Source organism: Gobius niger (assembly GCF_951799975.1).
Source record: "Gobius niger genome assembly, chromosome: 4".
Taxonomy (NCBI): domain Eukaryota; kingdom Metazoa; phylum Chordata; class Actinopteri; order Gobiiformes; family Gobiidae; genus Gobius; species Gobius niger.
This window is the reverse complement of record NC_136855.1, coordinates 16,738,227-16,755,332: the sequence shown is the minus strand read 5'-3', so window position 1 is coordinate 16,755,332 and position 17,106 is coordinate 16,738,227. Positions and strand designations below refer to the sequence as shown.

Below are 17,106 nucleotides of genomic sequence, written 5' to 3'. Positions count from 1 at the left end.
AACAGGGGGAGAACATGCAAACTCACCACTTAATCTGGCCCGGGAGTCTAACCTGGGACTTCTTGCTTCATGACAAGAGTGCAGCTTCCTTGGGGTAGAGACTAGGCTTCTGATATGTGCCTTTATAATGGCCTCTCTGACCACTCAGTCACTCACTCAGTCAATACATCATAAGCAAGGTAAAGTGTCTCAACTAATGATGCAACATCCAGAGTTAATCTAGTAAACCTTTTATATATATGCAGATTTTCCGATCTAAAATAATCTAGACCTCAAAAGAAAAGTCCCAAATCAAGATGACCTATTGCCGATAGGTCTTTTTGCAGTGCTTGTCCCTGCTAATGTGTTGGCGGTCTCTACACCACAGCCAGCAGTTGTTACTGTCACTCACTGCCATAGACACACATGGAGAGAGCGAGTCGGAGCTTGTGCTAACACCCACTCATGACCCCAGTGCGCACGGGCCAAGCAGCATGGGCAGAGGGGTCACACAGAAGACCCCTGCTTCATAACGGGACGGCGTTACAATAGGTTTACTGTTACACATCGTCCCAGGCGGCGCAGGGAGCACAATAGGAGCGAATGTACTGCGCTCCTCTCCTCTCGCTTCTCACCACTTTTCACTTGATGACGGGGGAGAAGGCTCACAGCACGGGACAGCATGTTTTCAGAGGACGCCCCTGAAGGTGAGCGCGATCACTGCAGGGAGAAGTGTCTTACCTGGTATTTCAATGTTTATATGGCGTGCTGTTTAAATGTCAGAGGATTACTTTAGATTAGAGAGCAGTTGTTCATTATGGGGCTTGTAAACTAAATCTAAGACGTAAACAAGTCAGTGAATGAATGAAGGAAATGGCATCTTGTAAACTGTCAACTAAATATTGTTTTCTGACATTTGAAAATAATTAAAGTCTAACATGTTTATTATTAGTATTTCAAAGTATATAAGAATCCAGTGACAACCTGAATAATCTCTATAAAGGAAATGTTAGAATTTGGGGTTGAACGTCATAAATTGAACACTATGGCCAAAATCTGCCACTTTATTGGTCAAAGGCAACATAGAGAAGCATTTACCAAAACAATATTGCTGAATCACTGCTGGTGAATACATGTAAAGCAAGAAAATCTAAAATTAAGTATTTCATGTTTTAATAACTCCATTGGTTTGACATTAAACTGAGAATTAGATGAGGTTATGGCAACACAGTCACAATTTCTACAGTATATAGATGGGGCTGATCATGGAAACTGTGCTTAACACTTCACTTAGAAGAAAACAAGCACATTTATTTTGTTTTGTATGGAAGAAAAGTATCTCTAAAACATTGCTGTGAGTGGGATCGCCTCTCCTCAGCTCAGACCTGACTCGTAACTTTGTTGAGAGCGGGACATGGCCAGCTCGTCGCCATGGAGATGTTGCTGCTGTGCTTTGGCTACAGGAAGCCAAACATGATGTTTAGGATTCATTTATGACAGATTAAACGTAGCAACATACTGTATGACTGGAATGTACGGCAGCTTGGCTTAATGACACATTTATACGCTGAAGAGGGCTACAGGAGGATCATAAAATGGGAGGAGCCACAGCATAGGAAACCACAGGTAGACCAGTAAATAACAGGACATGGAGTGAGGGGTATAAATGAAAGAGTGGAGCTGGCTTTCAGGAAAAGCTGGCGGATTACGAGCGCGGCAAGAGACTTGGCATCTATCACAAAAGTATTAAGTGTAAGAAGAAGTGTGGCACGGTTGGCACTGAGAAGCGGGTGACTCTTGGGGTGACACATGTGACTCACTCAGATCCAGTGGGGCGCGGTGCTGAATTGTGAGATTCCTCGGAGTTGGGACGATATTCGCAGAGCAGCTGTCAATGTGCAACACCTCCGCAGCTCCCTCCTCCTCCCACGGTCACAATCAGAGAGATACTCATCCCTCATGCTGCGATCGGCCTGTCTCCAGTGATCGACGTGTTGAAAATGCATTCCTCTATGACAATAAGAATGATTCATATGAGGCTTCATCCTGTGTTAAAGATTAACACTTCTACTTTTATGGCGTCTGGAGTTGTTTGCTCGTGGTGTGCCTGTCTGTACTTTATTACTCTCTAACAGTCAAAGTACAAAATCTGTTTGAATGTGGATATTTAAGCTGACACAATTTACAAAATGTCTCTCATCTCAAACAGGGTATAGTAATTTTTATATTTCATAATACAGCATATTGCTTTAGGCTACAGCAAAGGTAGGCAAGTTAGCTCGGTAGTTGGATGATTTTCTTTCAATAGTTAAACGACCAAAGTCAAGCAACAATACAAATACTGGGATTGTAGTATTTGTATTGTTGCATACCATTGTTTGCATCCCAACTGGTTGATCTCTGCTGTGTGCAATTATGTTTCTTGATCAATTATCCTGGGGAACAGGATCGATGCTTAGGGGGCAAATTTACCTCTAGACCTAATGTTGCCTACCCCTAAGCTAGTGTATTTCATTGGCTACAGATATGTAAGGAGGAACTAGCAAGTAATGAGGTACAGATTGTAGTTTGAAGATTTAATCTTTTAACCCCCACCTTAACCGAGTGCATTTTCTCCAGTTAAAGCTGCACTATGAAACTTTTGACATAGTGCAAACAGACTTGATATTTATGTGTATGTGACCTTTTAGTGACTCAGTGGCGTTATGGGCGCAGCATGGCACCTTTGCTTTCCCTCACAGTGGCCCATATGATGCTCCAGAATCAATTGTTATTGGGTTTCTGTCCAGTTTCTGTGACAAACACCTAAAAACAATTGATCCTGGAGCACCATAAAGGCCACTGTGAGGGAAAGCAAAGGTGCCATGCTGCACCCATAACGCTACCGAGTCATTAGAGCCAAATGCACGCAATTATAAAGATTTTTTTTTTACCTAAAAAGTTGCATAGTGCTCCTTTAAGCTTTAAATCCATACGGTCCGAATCCTATAGGCCAGACAAACATCTCACTTGAAAGCTACGACCTACAAAACTCATCTAAATTGAACTTTTTACTTCCTTTGCCGTCAATAAAAATTCCATTGCTTTTTTGTTGGATTTTCATCACATTTTTGCCTCATTCTCTTTTTTTTTATTGTCGATTTTTGTCACTTTTTTGTTGCTCTTTTTTGCATTTTTGTTGCTCTTTTTTGGTTTTTGTGTTGCATTTTCGTCACACTTTTTGTCACCTTTTTATTGCATTTTCATCCTTGTTTTCGTCTAATTTTTGTTCATTATTTTTTGACACTTTTTTCAAGCAGCTTTTATAATTGGGTAAAGCCAAACTGGAGAAAATGTGCTTGGTTAAGATGGAGGTTAAGAGAACTGATCGTATACAGCAGGTGTACAAAACAGACTACCAACAAATGTAAAAATTGGCCTAATGAACATTAAAAAAATAGGGAATAATAATATTTCAATTTAGCTGCTTATTTTGTTGCGTCCCATAGAAAGAGCACAGGCTAGTATAGCATAGCACACATTTGTCATGAGGTCTAATAACTCTTAGCCAAACTGTGCATGTTTCCAGTTAGCCCTGAATCATCACCTTGGGTAAAATAAATCACCGTCAAAGTCGATTTGTTGACGTCCTGCCCTCGCGTGCCTCACCTGGGCGGAAGTGAACATAAAAGGCAGCAGCGGGCGCAGGTAACAAAGTACCCGCCCACACGTAAGCGCAGGTAGGACGCACCGCGGGCACGAGACAGTCCTCTGCGCTCCCTTTACTCCACGGACACATGACGCGGGACAGGAGGGTCGACTGCACTCTTTGTAAATATGAGACAACGTGAAAACCTGTGCCAATGCTGTGTGGTGTCTTGCAGTAACCTTACGGACTAATGGGGTTTCTTCTTCTGCTGGCCCTGACTCTGAGCTATTGGAGTTACACCGTGGAGGGTAAGGGAAAAAAAGCTTTTGTCTCTCACTACGTTATAACATTTAACTGGGTTTTACAGAGAATGTGCTGAACAAAAACCTCCACATGAACTTGGGTTTATTTTATCATCTGCTTTCAAGGTTATTCATGATTTGTTGCTTCATAAAATTCCTTAAAGGTACAGCAGCCTGGGTTTTACTTTATTAGGGCGACATGCAGGCTCTATGAAATGCAGGTACATTTGGTATCATTACACCAGCGCTTTGAGCAGGCAGACCGGAGTAAATACAGGGATTGTAATGCTCTATATTATGTATATGTTTCACTGTTTTTCCAAATAAGTGACAAAATGGGTTTTAGAAGATGAACAATTATGGCAAGGATGAATAATGTATTAAAGTTGAAGTAATAGTTAATAATTTAGTTATATTTTGTCGATGGGACAACGTTTTTAATTGCTGTTACATTTCTATTATGAAAGGTTTGCAATAAACTGCACTAAAAAGCAGGAACCTAGGGAAGTAAGTAGATAAGAAAGTACGTTTTTGTAGTTTGTACGGCTTTGTAAAATGTATGTATTATCCATTATCTATAAACACTGCATATTGCGCGGTAAATTTGAGAAGAACTGTCACCACAAAGGTTGGCTCTGGCTACTTGTCTAGAACAAATAAAAATTCTGGCATCACATTAACGATCACCGACGATCTTGTATCTAAGGACCTTTGTCAATGTTATACTGTATGGGAATTTTAAGTTGCTGTGTTGTTGCAGGATCTTGCTCGGACAGCAACTCGGTGACTTGTGATCAGTGTCTGCAGATCAGTTCCCTTTGTGCCTGGTGCAAGCAAGAGGTGGGTGCAACTCCCGCAGCCCATAAATTGCATACAAGAAAGCACTGATATAAGACACAGTACATTGTAATAAACATTATTGTAATATATCTACAGTTAAATAAAGCAAAGTGGCCGTGCACAGGACTCCAATCTTTACTCCCCTTACGGTTTACAAAAGGGAAATACCCTCAGTGTTGTTAAGGTGTTATCAGTTTCATTGTTTATTGTGCACAACTGAGATAGCATGTGATGTAGTTTGTAATTTTGCATGTACATTTTTATGCAATAATTTGATTCATTTTATAAAGGTGAAATGCTGCTTCTTCAGTCATGCACTATACTTTCATACAAACCATAAAACAAGGCAGATATAATCCTGCGTGTGCAACTCCTTCACATAGTGGAAGCTGTTTAGACATTTACATCTGCGGTGACTGAAGAGACACGTCAAAAAACTGTGGTGGTAAAAGATTAATTTTCTTTCATTTTATGCCCTTAGAACTTCACAGACTGGTTTTCGGTGGGAGAAAGATGTGACACCCTGGATAAGTTATTAGAAAAGGGATGTGCGAAGAGCCATGTCGAGTTTCCAGTCTCCAGTGGACAAATCCTCCAGGACCGGCCTCTCGGGAAGAAGACCAACAACACCAATGGCACTCAGATCTCCCCGCAAAAGATGTCCCTCTCTCTTCGCTCAGGTACGCCAACCCCACAACATACTTTCACTTTGTTATATTATACCAAGACATTCATTGATAAATTATGCATATATAGACATTTTACTGATCCCATCGTTAACTAAATGCTATGAAAACCATACATTTAAACAAGCAAGGGATAACAGTATTGTCATTCTTGAAGTAGTTGCTCTTGTGCAGCGTTTTCAACCCTTTCTGTGGAAAAGATGCCACACTTTACAAGAATGTTTTGATGAAAAATTTCTGTTAATGAAAATAACAGTCAAAAAATTATATTATATCATAAACTCTGATGCCTTAAATGCAGTACACTGGACCCGTTGTGTAAATTATAAATGGATTCTTGTGCAGGTAGCCGGGTCACTTTCCAAGTCAAAGTGCAGCACACGGAGGACTATCCCGTGGATGTTTACTACTTGATGGACCTGTCTGCCTCAATGATTGACGATTTGGAGATGATCAAAGATCTGGGGTCTTCTTTGTCCAAAGAAATGTCAAAACTCACCAGTAAATTCAGAATGGGTTTTGGCTCTTTTGTGGAGAAACCCGTCCTGCCTTTTATCAAGATCACCAAACAGGAGCTGGACAACCCTTGCAGGTATAAAGTTACTCAAAAGTCCTTTCTAAAACCGGATCTTAAAGTTCAGCATCTCAACTTTCACTGTATTGTGTTGACAGTCGCGTCGATGCATCGTGCCTGCCAACGTTTGGATATAAACACGTTCTTTCTTTGACGAGTCGCACCGACAAGTTCAACGAGATCGTGGCACGGCAGCGCATCTCTGCAAACATCGACAACCCCGAGTGCGGCTTTGATGCAGTCATGCAGGCAGCGGTTTGTGGGGTACAATAGACTTGTCCTCTCTAAGAACAGAATTAATCACAGGTATAAACTTTTATGACGGCAACAGCACAACTATGATCGAGAGCATTGGAAGGGGCCAACAGGGTCTGGAAACTTGTCACATTACAACATTTATAAATACGAATAAAGAGTCTTTTTTTCTCTCTCCAAAACAAACATTATGTAGCATATTTTGTTGAGTACTAGTTGACAATCGACTATTTACCTTGAATGCTTGGAGTTGAGTCATTTTGAGGAGTTGAGTCATTTTGAGCAGTACATCTCATTACAGTTTGTTGGTACATAACATTGAGCTTTTCGATGCGTTATTTAACTAGGAGAGGATTGGCTGGAGAAACGACTCAATGCGTCTGTTGGTGTTTGTAAGTGACGAGGACTCACACTTCGGGATGGACAGTAAAATGGCGGGTATTGTGACTCCCAACGATGGACAGTGTCACCTGAACAATGCCAATGAGTACTACATGTCCACATCTCAGGTAAATGAGGAAGTAAACCAAGTTCTAGTTTTTAAGTGACATTCACAGAGCGACTGTTGACTGTTATGTTGTCTCATAGGAGTATCCAACTCTGGGTCAGCTGATTGATAAAGTGGTGGAAAACAACATCTTACTAATATTTGCAGTGACAGAGAAGCAGATAAACAACTACAAGGTAAGGGTTTTGTAAGCATTGATTAAACTGCAAAGGAACCAAAACATGTGCTCACAAAACCCCTGCACAACATTATGTAGCTTTGTATCACATCATAAAAACTACCGAAATGGTCAAAAACAAAACTTGTCAATTAAGCTTCCTATATAGAAAAGGTTGATATAAATATTATTTACTATATCATGAATTATGCAGTATCTTTCAAATGTTGTGGATATCCAGGACTTTTATGTCATGTTTATTTATGAACACATATGAATAGAAAATATATGAATGTATTTCAACATTTATTGCTGCCAGGAAAGCTAAAACCAAAGTGCTAACTTTTGACAAGGCCTGAATGAAAGTGGAGACAGTTTGAGGGCTGAAATGAGTAGAATCGGAATGATAAAGCTGACATGACATCAGCAACGAGACAGACCGAACATGGGAGTTTTCTCAAGCATGCTAATACATCCCCAGGTATGCTTTTGATGAGAGGAATTCATTATAACATAGTTAAAATCTAAAAATAAAATAAGACTTTTAGCATAAAATGTAGCCTGTAACCACTAAAGGGAGTGTGCAGTAAAAGTATAATCTCCCCTTATCGCCTCTGTCAAAACCATCATTCTTGTTTTGTAGTGGACTATGTGGGCATACTTTTTCGATGAGCCACAAAGCAACCTGTTACAACTGGCCCCTACTTCGCTGCACTTTTCCTTGTGGACTTATCTGCCCACAGAAGCTACACTGACCTTGTTATGAATGTGTCTTTTTTTTTTTTTATACGCAGAACTATGCAAACCTCATACCTGGCGCCACAGTGGGAGTCCTGGCCAAAGACTCTAGGAACATCCTGGAACTGATTGTAACAGCGTACAAAGTAAGACATTGTTTTTGTGGTGAGCAGTCGCAAACTGTGGTGTGGAAACCATTGCTGGTACATGGAGTCATCCTTGATATAATTTCAGATAGTATTATTCCTATTATCTACCTGGAAAAGGTATTTTATTGTGGTTTTATCTTGGATCAGCCCTGCTTTTGTTCTAGTTGTAACCTGTTACTCATCGTTTTGTATCGGTTCCATTTTATTTTCATGTTGCCAGGTCCAGTTTAAGCCTCTTTTTAGTTATTTTATCAATGTTACAGAGGTGGTATTTTAAGAATGCCTTATTTAGTATATCCTATTCTCCATTGTAATAGCCTTGTTACATTTGAAAAACATTACAGGAACATGTAGCACTTATGATTATACGCTATGTTTTTCATTAGGCTCCATTTAACTGAGACTTGTCATCATCTTGCTTCTTATTTTCCGTGTTTTCCGCTCTCCCTCTTCTTTCTCCTATCACATTTTTTCTCTGCCACTGCTCCTCTGCATCAGCCTGTTGGCAGCAAGTCTCTTCTTGTCCCACTGCGCCGTTTGATCACAGCCCTCCAACTCAGGAGCTCTTCATACACACTCACTCTCTCTGAATATAGTCCACCTTCAGAGGTCCCGTTTAGATTTGAAACATGTTTTCACACAGTCATCATGGCTGCAGGAAGTGCGGTTCGAGGATGATGTCAGAAAAGAAAATGTTGTATTTCTGCTTGCTGGGTCTCTAACTTATGCAGGTGTTTCTGTCTGTAGCTCAAAGTAAAAAGCAGGAAACAGCAGAGAGAACACAGCTGCGTAGTATGATTTAAAAAAGCACTGTTTGATAACGTGCTGTTTGAATTTTGTGAGGTGAAATCGTGAGATATTTTACTAGACCATTTTAATATAGTACAAAAATATGAAAACAAGGCTAAAATGGATTTGAAATGACTAAAATTGTAGTTCTGCACATGCTTGGGTTGACATTTGTTGTTGGCTTTAGGCTGTTCTGGCCAAGAAATGTGTAAATTCAGTCAGATGGAAGACGTCAGTGATTTTGCCATATGTTGTGGCATCTTTTACGCTGCCTGAACAACAAAAAGTTGCCACAAAAAATGCAATGTCGAAAGATCTAGTGTTGTGAATATTTTTCATCAGTTTTTACTAAGGCTGAAATTAGCATAGTGCTAAATCTGGTGCAGCCATCCTTTTAATGTAACTGCATATTGTCCTGATATAAATAAACTAAACTAGACTTAAGCTGGGTAAAATGACACCAGTATGATATCGAGAAAAAAGGTTACGGTGTTACTGGTATCAGAAAAATAAAAGTATCGAAAGCAGGTACTGAAAAGAAATATTGGAGTTTTGGTGCTATTGGTCATCAAAATTTAAAAGAAAAAAGTTCAAGTTAAAGAAAGTTGGGAAATAAATAAAAAAGGGGGAAATTGGGAAAACAAGTGGACATTTTTGGGGGGGAAAGTGGGAACATTTTGGGCCAAATTGGAAAAAGAAATGGGGGGAAAAACACCTAAAAAGTGTGAAAAATTTGGGGAAATCAAGGGGAAAAAATGGGAAAAATGTGTTTAAAATGTTAGGAAGTTGATAGGAAGTTTCTTTCATCTCAAACAAATGGTACAAATGCATAAAAAGATAAATGCAATTAAATGGGAGGAAAAGGGATAAATCAACACTGTTAATCTGTTTTAGGGTTCTGTATGACAAATAATTTAGCATAGGTATTGAAAAAAGTAGAATTTAGGTATCGATGTCAAAAACCAAATATCATTAAAGTATCAGAATTTTTTTTTTACAATACCCAGCCCCAGTTTTGTGTCAGGCTGCTACATTATGAACTAGGTCTAAAAGCTTTGTGAAACCACTATGAATGGTTTCTACTACCTCAGCTGTAACCTCATGTGGGCTTGTCTCTTTTAATCCTCCGCCTTAACCACATCAAAGTCTCCCAACTGACTGTCAAAAACAATTCATTATGTCCATCATGTGTTGACTAATCTCCTTTAAAGGGTGTATCCCACAAAGCTTTCTCCTTAGCAACGCAGGTGAGATGGTACAATTGCAGCCTTTAGGAAAACACAAACTTAGCTACCTTTTAGCGGCCAGACAGTCCGTCACAGAGTTCATTAGTCAGTTAAAACATGGTCTTTACCGCCGCTGAGGTGAGCTGTCACTCTTTCCTCAGGTGTAAAAGCACACCTGGGCCCGTGAGTCACACAAAATAAAGGATAAAAGTTTTCGGGCTGGATTTAATGGGATCAAGGTCAATGTAGTGTCAAGATGTGATCCGATCAGAAGCGGGGAAGTTTGTTTTACGCTCATTTATAAAACCAGATGAGATCACCGATGAGTTTTTGAAAGGTGAACAATGAAACGTGCCGTTGTGAATGCTGGGATTGCCTGCTTATACACACAACATGCCAAATGTTTTCTGTAGCTTTGATTACGCCAGTTTGCTCAACAACAAAAACACCAATACCTTCTGATGTGATCTAAAAGGCTCTGCTCCCCATAACTAATTCATGCTTTCCCTGTTGCCTCTCTTTGAAAACATTAACAGCTACAGCTTCATACTATACTTGTGACATGTCAGGTTGGTTTAATTCAAACCCATTACATGCATTTTCAGGAGCTGCGTTCAGAGATTGAGCTGGAGGTTCTTGGAGACACGGAGGAGCTGCAGATGTCCTTCACAGCCATCTGCCCAAACGGGACGGTCACCCCCGACATGAAACGCTGCTCCAATGTCAAACCTGGAGAAACGGTCAGTTTATTTGACGAAAATTACTTCTCAACTGCGTTTACTCGTCTTGTACGGACTGGTAGATCTCCCTGCAGCTGAATGAAGAGGCAGGTGATAAGGTTATTTTGAAGATTACACTGCTTTCAGATCTTGACCTTGTTACAGCCATTTGCGAGATAAAAGCAGAAAGCTGGCCTGACTGAAGATGAATTTCCACACTTGGGTTTAATTAAAGGACTTTGGGCTGTGGGCTGCGCGGCTCAAAAGCATCAAAAGGATTTCAGAGAAGTCACTTTCAAAACTAAACCACACCTTTAGCATAAGTCAGCAAAAATGCACACCGGTGTGAGGTCCTGGACACATATAACAACATACAGTACATCATTTATGGTACCATTGCTATGTTCCCATATCGGCATGTCCTTTTCAATGCAACCTATTCCATTTATTGAGACGTTAATCCATCACCAACAATTGCACAATGTTTTTTTTGCTTCACAGGTGGTGTTCAATGTTACCGTGGAGGTCCCTGGATGCCTGTCTGCTCCGCGTTACTTCTCTCTCAAACCGGTCGGGCTGCAGGACGCGCTGGACATCGAACTGGACTCTCTGTGCTCCTGCGACTGTGGCCCGCCCCCAGAGGGAAACAGCAGCCAGTGCAGCGCGGGGCAGGGGGCTTTCCAGTGCGGCGTGTGCGTGTGTCAGCCCGGCTTCATGGGAGTCAACTGCGAATGTAATGAGGAGAGCGCTTTGTTGAGCAACTGCATGGCCAGCGATGATGCAGAGATATGCAGCGGACAGGGCGAGTGCTACTGCGGACAGTGTGTGTGTCACGCCTCCGGATTCGGACGCATCTACGGGCCGTACTGCCAGTGTGACAATTACTCCTGTGTTCGCTTCCGAGGAGAGCTGTGTGGAGGTAATGACGATGCGTCTTCAGAAGAGGATGATATCTGATGCGTAAATGTCGGTGTGAAAGAGGCCAAACCACAGGAAATCTGATCGTATTGTGTCACATTTGAGGCACTTTGTCATGGTCCTTTCTCACTGTGGTGACTAACACAGGCATAGACATGTACCAATTATGTGTTATGGCCATGGGCAATTCTCTGATTATACAGAATGAAGGATACTATAACATCTTACAGAAAACTTACCTGTGAAAGTCAGAGTCAAAGTTATTTACGTGTTAGAAGCAAGGGTTTCCATTTGGTCTGAATAGTTAAACTTTTCTCTTATGTTGCGAGAAAATATTGGCGCATTTCTTAATGTATCTGTAGACTTTATTGACGTCATGGGAATTTGTCTCATCCTTCAAACACGGGACGTCCTGTAAGGGTCAGTGGGTGACCACAGTGCACCTTCCATGGACACATCTCCAAATCTTGATCCAGAGTCCTAGCCAGGAGAACCCAGATGAATGATTTGCCTGCTGTACATGTTGGGTTGTAACTCAAAAACAACACTTCATGTATATTCCCCTAATGCTGCTCATGCTCTTCATTTGTCAATACCAATGCACTGATTACATTTCTAGGTCACGGCCAGTGTGACTGTGGGGAGTGCCACTGCGAGCCTGGTTGGACGGGGGAATACTGTAACTGCAGCACCAGCACTGACTCCTGCCTTTCTGAGGATGGAACGGTCTGCAGCGGACGGGGAAGCTGTGAGTGCGGCCTGTGCGTCTGTTCCATCCCAGAGGCGTCGGGGGACAGGTGTGAGAAGTGCCCCACATGCGGAGACGCCTGTAGCTCTGCAAGGTGAGAACTCTTTCATGCCAAAAATGACTTCAATAGAGCCGCAATGTAGTTTTTATCAGCTTGTGCCTTTACCTGTGACGCATAAGACATTGGCCCTTTTATGCCACTTGATCCGCCTGGTCTTTTCAACACAAGAGTATCGTATTATGCTCTCCCTGTTCACATTTGTCTGCGCCTACCAAGTGACATCAAAAGACAACTAATGTCCCCAACACTGCACTAAGAGATTTCCTTTCTCTTCTTTAAAAGCAGCTGTCAGGGCAAGCGCCACTCGATACCACTGTTTTGAAGCGGACAGTGGCGGAGAGTGAGGGAAGCCTTGGGAAAACCCAGATAAGACCGGGATTTGTCTGGGGAAATGATCAAAGCGTCATTAAAAAGTAACCTGTTCCTGTTCTGTGCTTGTTTCACACCAGGGGCTGTGTAGAGTGCCACCTCCAAGAAGAAGAGCAGCCTGAGCTGTGCGCCCAAAAATGTAGTTTCCCCAAGATTTCCATTAACACATCAACAGGTAGTGAAGACTTTTTATATATATATATATTTTAAGCATTGTGATGATGGCAGATCGGGTCAGCTCGAAGGGCGGAGGTTGAAATCCAAGACTCTGTTCCTTCCATGTGGATCACAGCCTCCCTTCTGATAGACTTCACTAGGGCTCTGCTACAAATCTTATTATTTTGCATTTGTCCTTGTGCATTTCATCTATCCTTCATAGTTTAGAGCTGTGGAAAACTACAATACAGCATCCGATTCCCAAACCCAGACTTAAGCCAGGTGTAAGTAAGGACTCAAGGGTACTTAGCTGGAGGATTAACCTATTGTGCATGTTTTGTGATGATGAGGGAACCCGCGGCACCCAGAGGAAACCCACCCAGTCACAAGGATAACATGTAAACTCTCAACAGAAAGCCCAACAATCCCATGAGGGAGATGGCACTTAACCGTCCGAGTTTCCTGATTGATTTATGAAACACAACCTGCGACAATGATGACACTTTCTTGCTGAAAGACAAGTCACAAGATTTCAAGTCTGTGCAGGTTTAGTTTCAGACTAACTTGCCACAGAGACTAAAAATCAGTTAAAGCTTCGGGGCACGGCCTTACTGTATCAATGTGCCTTTGTCAGTCTTGTTTGCTAACACACAAAATAATGGAAATTATATTTGGAAACATTTTATGATCACTAAACATAACATTTATGACCTCTACGTCATGTGCCTGAACTGGTCACATTCATCTAATGCCTTTGAATGGAGCTCAATAGGTACCGCTGGCTGGTTGGAATCATTATTTTAGTGAGTCCCATTTTTCCCTCAGAGCTTTGTTTTCGTAGCAGCATGCAGGCTAATTTCCCCCATGGGTCACAGACTTGCTGGTATGCCGACCTATATGTACTCAGGTGTCTATGTGTATCCTGTACCCCTTTAGTTCACCAGGGCTGGACAACGGCGAACATATTATTTACCTTGTCGTACAGGCAAAGCTTTTATTGCACTTCTGAATAGCAAAATGCCCTGAACTTCCCTGTTTTATTTTAGACCTATTCTCGATGTGCAAGCTGAGAGGTGTAGCCGATTATCGAGGAGTATTGTCAGGGTTCAGATGGAAAATACAATAGTGTGGGCAGATCGCAGGCTTTGATATGGAAATCAAACCAAATGGCCAGCGCAAACCTCAGTATCCCTTTACGTTCACAATGCAGAGAGGAAAGATGATCTAAAGGATTCATGCTTTGTCCTGTGTTCACTTCTCTTTCAGATTATGACCAGAACCTCTCCATGAAATGCACACTGATGACAGACTCCGAGTGCTGGATCTCCTTTTATGTGATAGGAAGTGAGATAGTGACCAGTGCGTACGACCTTCAGATGTACGGTAAGACATTCTGCCACATGTGTTTGAGAAAATAGTAGTGACAATAGAAAACTGCTCTTTACTAACGTGTGGTACAGGGGTTCTCGCATTGTGGTACTTTATGCAACTTTTTATGTGGAAAAAAAGTTGATATTTGGTGCGTATTTGACTCACTTCTATTTTCACATTATTTTTGATGCGTAAAAAGTTGCATAATGCACCTATTAAATTATTACCTTCAAGGGGACTATACGGAATTTAAAAATGTTGAAATTATGTTCATGTACATGTTCCAGCAATGTCCTATGGTTTAGAATGAGCCCAGACCTATTCACCACAACTGCCTCTAAAATCCTGTACCATCACTAAAAGTGTCGTCATGCACGAGCTTAATATAGAAGATACAGTTACACGTATGACCTGAGGTGGCAGTAGTGAGTGTAAAATGGACAACTTGCATCTAGCCCCTTTAAAGGCCTTATAACTGATACTTGAAAAATTGCTCACAGAAAGTATGAAACATGCTCATGAACTCAACCCTGTGAAGAATTTGGAAATGCATTACAAACATTATTTGTAAAAAGAAATAAAAAATGGTAAAGAAAATTCTATCTCTAATTCTTCTGGAATTTGACAAATAGAAATATTTTTAAAAGTCAAATTGACATAAAAAAAAAAAAGTTAATTCTGGTTTCATGTCTGACAGTGAGAAAAAAATGCAAATGTGTCTTTTTATGAAGTGTATGTAAACATGTGGTTCCCGCTGTATATTTGCCACCTGTAGTTTTGATTACAGCACACGTTTGCTGTGGCATTGTTTCCATAAGCTTTTGCAATGTCAAAAGATCCAGTGTAGCATACATTTTTCTCCAAGATCATGTATTGATGAATGATGGGAGAGTCTGCCCACTGTGCAAAGCCTTCTCAAGCAATCCCAAAGATTCTCAGTGGCGTTAAGATCTGGACTCTCACAATCCATGTGAGAAAATGATGTCTCATGCTCCCTGAACCACTCTTTGACAATGTGAGCCCGATGAATCCTGGCATTGTCATCTTGGAATATGTTCGTGCCCTCAGGGAAAATGAAATCCATTGATGGAATAGCCTGGTCATTCTGCAGCAACTCCAGATCAGAATAGTTTGTTACTAAATCCAGTTGGCGACTTCCTTTTTTGTTCAAGAAGTGTGTTTGAGAGCCATTTTAGATCCAGTTTGGTCCTGATTTGATCTTGATCTTTGGTCCTGATTTGATCTTGATCTAGGCCTTGTGGTACTTTAAACATTTTTTGAGTTGGTACTTGGTGTGAAAGGTTTAAGAACCACTGGGGTTGTGTTTCAGGTGCTGATAAGTTATGTAAGTTATACTTTAAAGCTAAATAAATGGGGTTGTATTGGTACTGTTCTCTGATTTTGATCAAGTGCTGTACAAATTTAGATTATATTTTTTGGCAAATACCCCTTCGCCTTGCAATCATTCCTACTTTGTGTAAGGTTAAAATAAACAGCAAAAATCTCTCTTCTTGTCTCTCAGGTTGCCCAGAGCCTCCAAACATCCCCATGATTATCCTGGGAGTGTCCTTGTCCGTGGTGTGCATTGGCCTGATCCTGCTGGCTGTGTGGAAGGTGCTGGTGTCTGTCCACGACCGGAAAGAGGTGGCCAAGTTTGAAGCAGAAAGAGCCAAGGCAAAATGGCAGACGGTGGGTTTCCATGACATAAACTTATCCATGGAAATATTAATGTTCACAAGGTATTTTTAGTGCATAAGGAGCACAGTCTAAACTTAGTCCAGGAAAATTGTTTTGCTGACTGAGATGATCATTCAGTGAGGAGTATGTTTTTAAAATAGAAAGCATTTGTCTTTTCCTGGTCCTAAGCCTAAATAAGTGCAATGGGTAAAGACATTGCAATTATTATTGATATCACAGCACTTTAGTCACTTCAGCCAACCTAAATATTGTTTGCTTACATGTTCTAATAATGAAAACGTATGTATGTGATGTATGTATGAGAACATAATTTTAAAGTGAATGTGTATTTATCTTTTTGCAGGGGACCAATCCACTTTTCAAAAGCTCAACATCTACCTTCAAAAACGTGACTTACAAGAGCTCCGCCAGAGAAAAGATTATAACGTAACTGCTGACGATGACACTAATACTGTACAAACCTGATTTGAATGCACTTAAGACGTACGTGACTGTGTGCGTGTGTGTGAATGAGATAGAGCGTGTGTTGCATTGGGTGTTTTATACTTTGTGGTTCTGAGATGTTAGACACAGTTGAAACACTGTGATTGACAGGCATTACATGAACTGCTGCTGGAGAAGTGCACTGTTGCCTCTGCACTCTTATCGCTGCACTTTCTGATCATTCAACTACTGTAAAACATGCAGCTGTAAATAGGGGGCGCCACTGAGTGGTCTACTACTGAGAAAAACCTGTTTCATTGAATGAATGTAAATATAAAAGTCAGGCTTTCATTTTTAAAACTTGATGTTGTTTTTGTTTCAAAAAGAGACTGGTCCTTGGTGGGTCATTTTTATTTGCACATGACAGAATAAAGTTTAACAATGGCTTTTGGTAACATGGCTCAAATAATGTGCTGTTTTAAACTAAATTTGGTGGATCATGGTGAATTTACTTTGGAGCTTTTTTTGTCTTTTACTGTGTAATTTGCACCAGATACCCTTCCTACACTTCAAAAACGTTGTCTTGTTGTGACATGACCCCTTGTGGTTGAATAATGAAAACAAAATGCAAACTTATTGTAAGTATTTTTATTTTGCGGTAAAAAACAAAACTAACTAACTACAAAACAATGAAATATTAACCTCTTTACAATAGCTCCCCTGCAGATTGTTCAAATGGCGTGCATTAGTATGGCATGCAAGTAGTGTGGTTGGACAATAAGTCTGAAAGTTCAACGCATATGCACTCCTCT

General features: G+C 40.9%; 1 protein-coding gene across 1 annotated transcript; it reads left to right on the top strand.

Annotated features, from left to right (window-relative positions):
* Positions 1-569: 569 nt before the first annotated feature.
* Positions 570-16,732, top strand: itgb6 (integrin, beta 6). The gene is made up of 16 exons (XM_079555172.1): positions 570-686; positions 3,843-3,915; positions 4,670-4,749; positions 5,231-5,429; positions 5,781-6,027; positions 6,108-6,273; positions 6,612-6,773; positions 6,853-6,948; positions 7,724-7,813; positions 10,437-10,571; positions 11,052-11,469; positions 12,088-12,310; positions 12,727-12,821; positions 14,069-14,185; positions 15,696-15,862; positions 16,215-16,732. Exons 2-16 carry the CDS (start codon positions 3,858-3,860, stop codon positions 16,299-16,301), a joined length of 2,340 nt encoding a protein of 779 aa, XP_079411298.1. The 5' UTR covers positions 570-686; positions 3,843-3,857; the 3' UTR covers positions 16,302-16,732.
* The last annotated feature ends 374 nt before the right edge of the window (positions 16,733-17,106 follow it).

Coding starts and splice junctions, on each gene's coding strand:
- itgb6 (XM_079555172.1), top strand. CDS start 3,858: ATGGGGTTTCTTCTTCTGCTGGCCCTGACTCTGAGCTATTGGAGTTAC. Junction 12,311..12,726: donor GACGCCTGTAGCTCTGCAAG/GTGAGAACTCTT, acceptor GTTTCACACCAG/GGGCTGTGTAGAGTGCCACC. Junction 12,822..14,068: donor TTCCATTAACACATCAACAG/GTAGTGAAGACT, acceptor CTTCTCTTTCAG/ATTATGACCAGAACCTCTCC.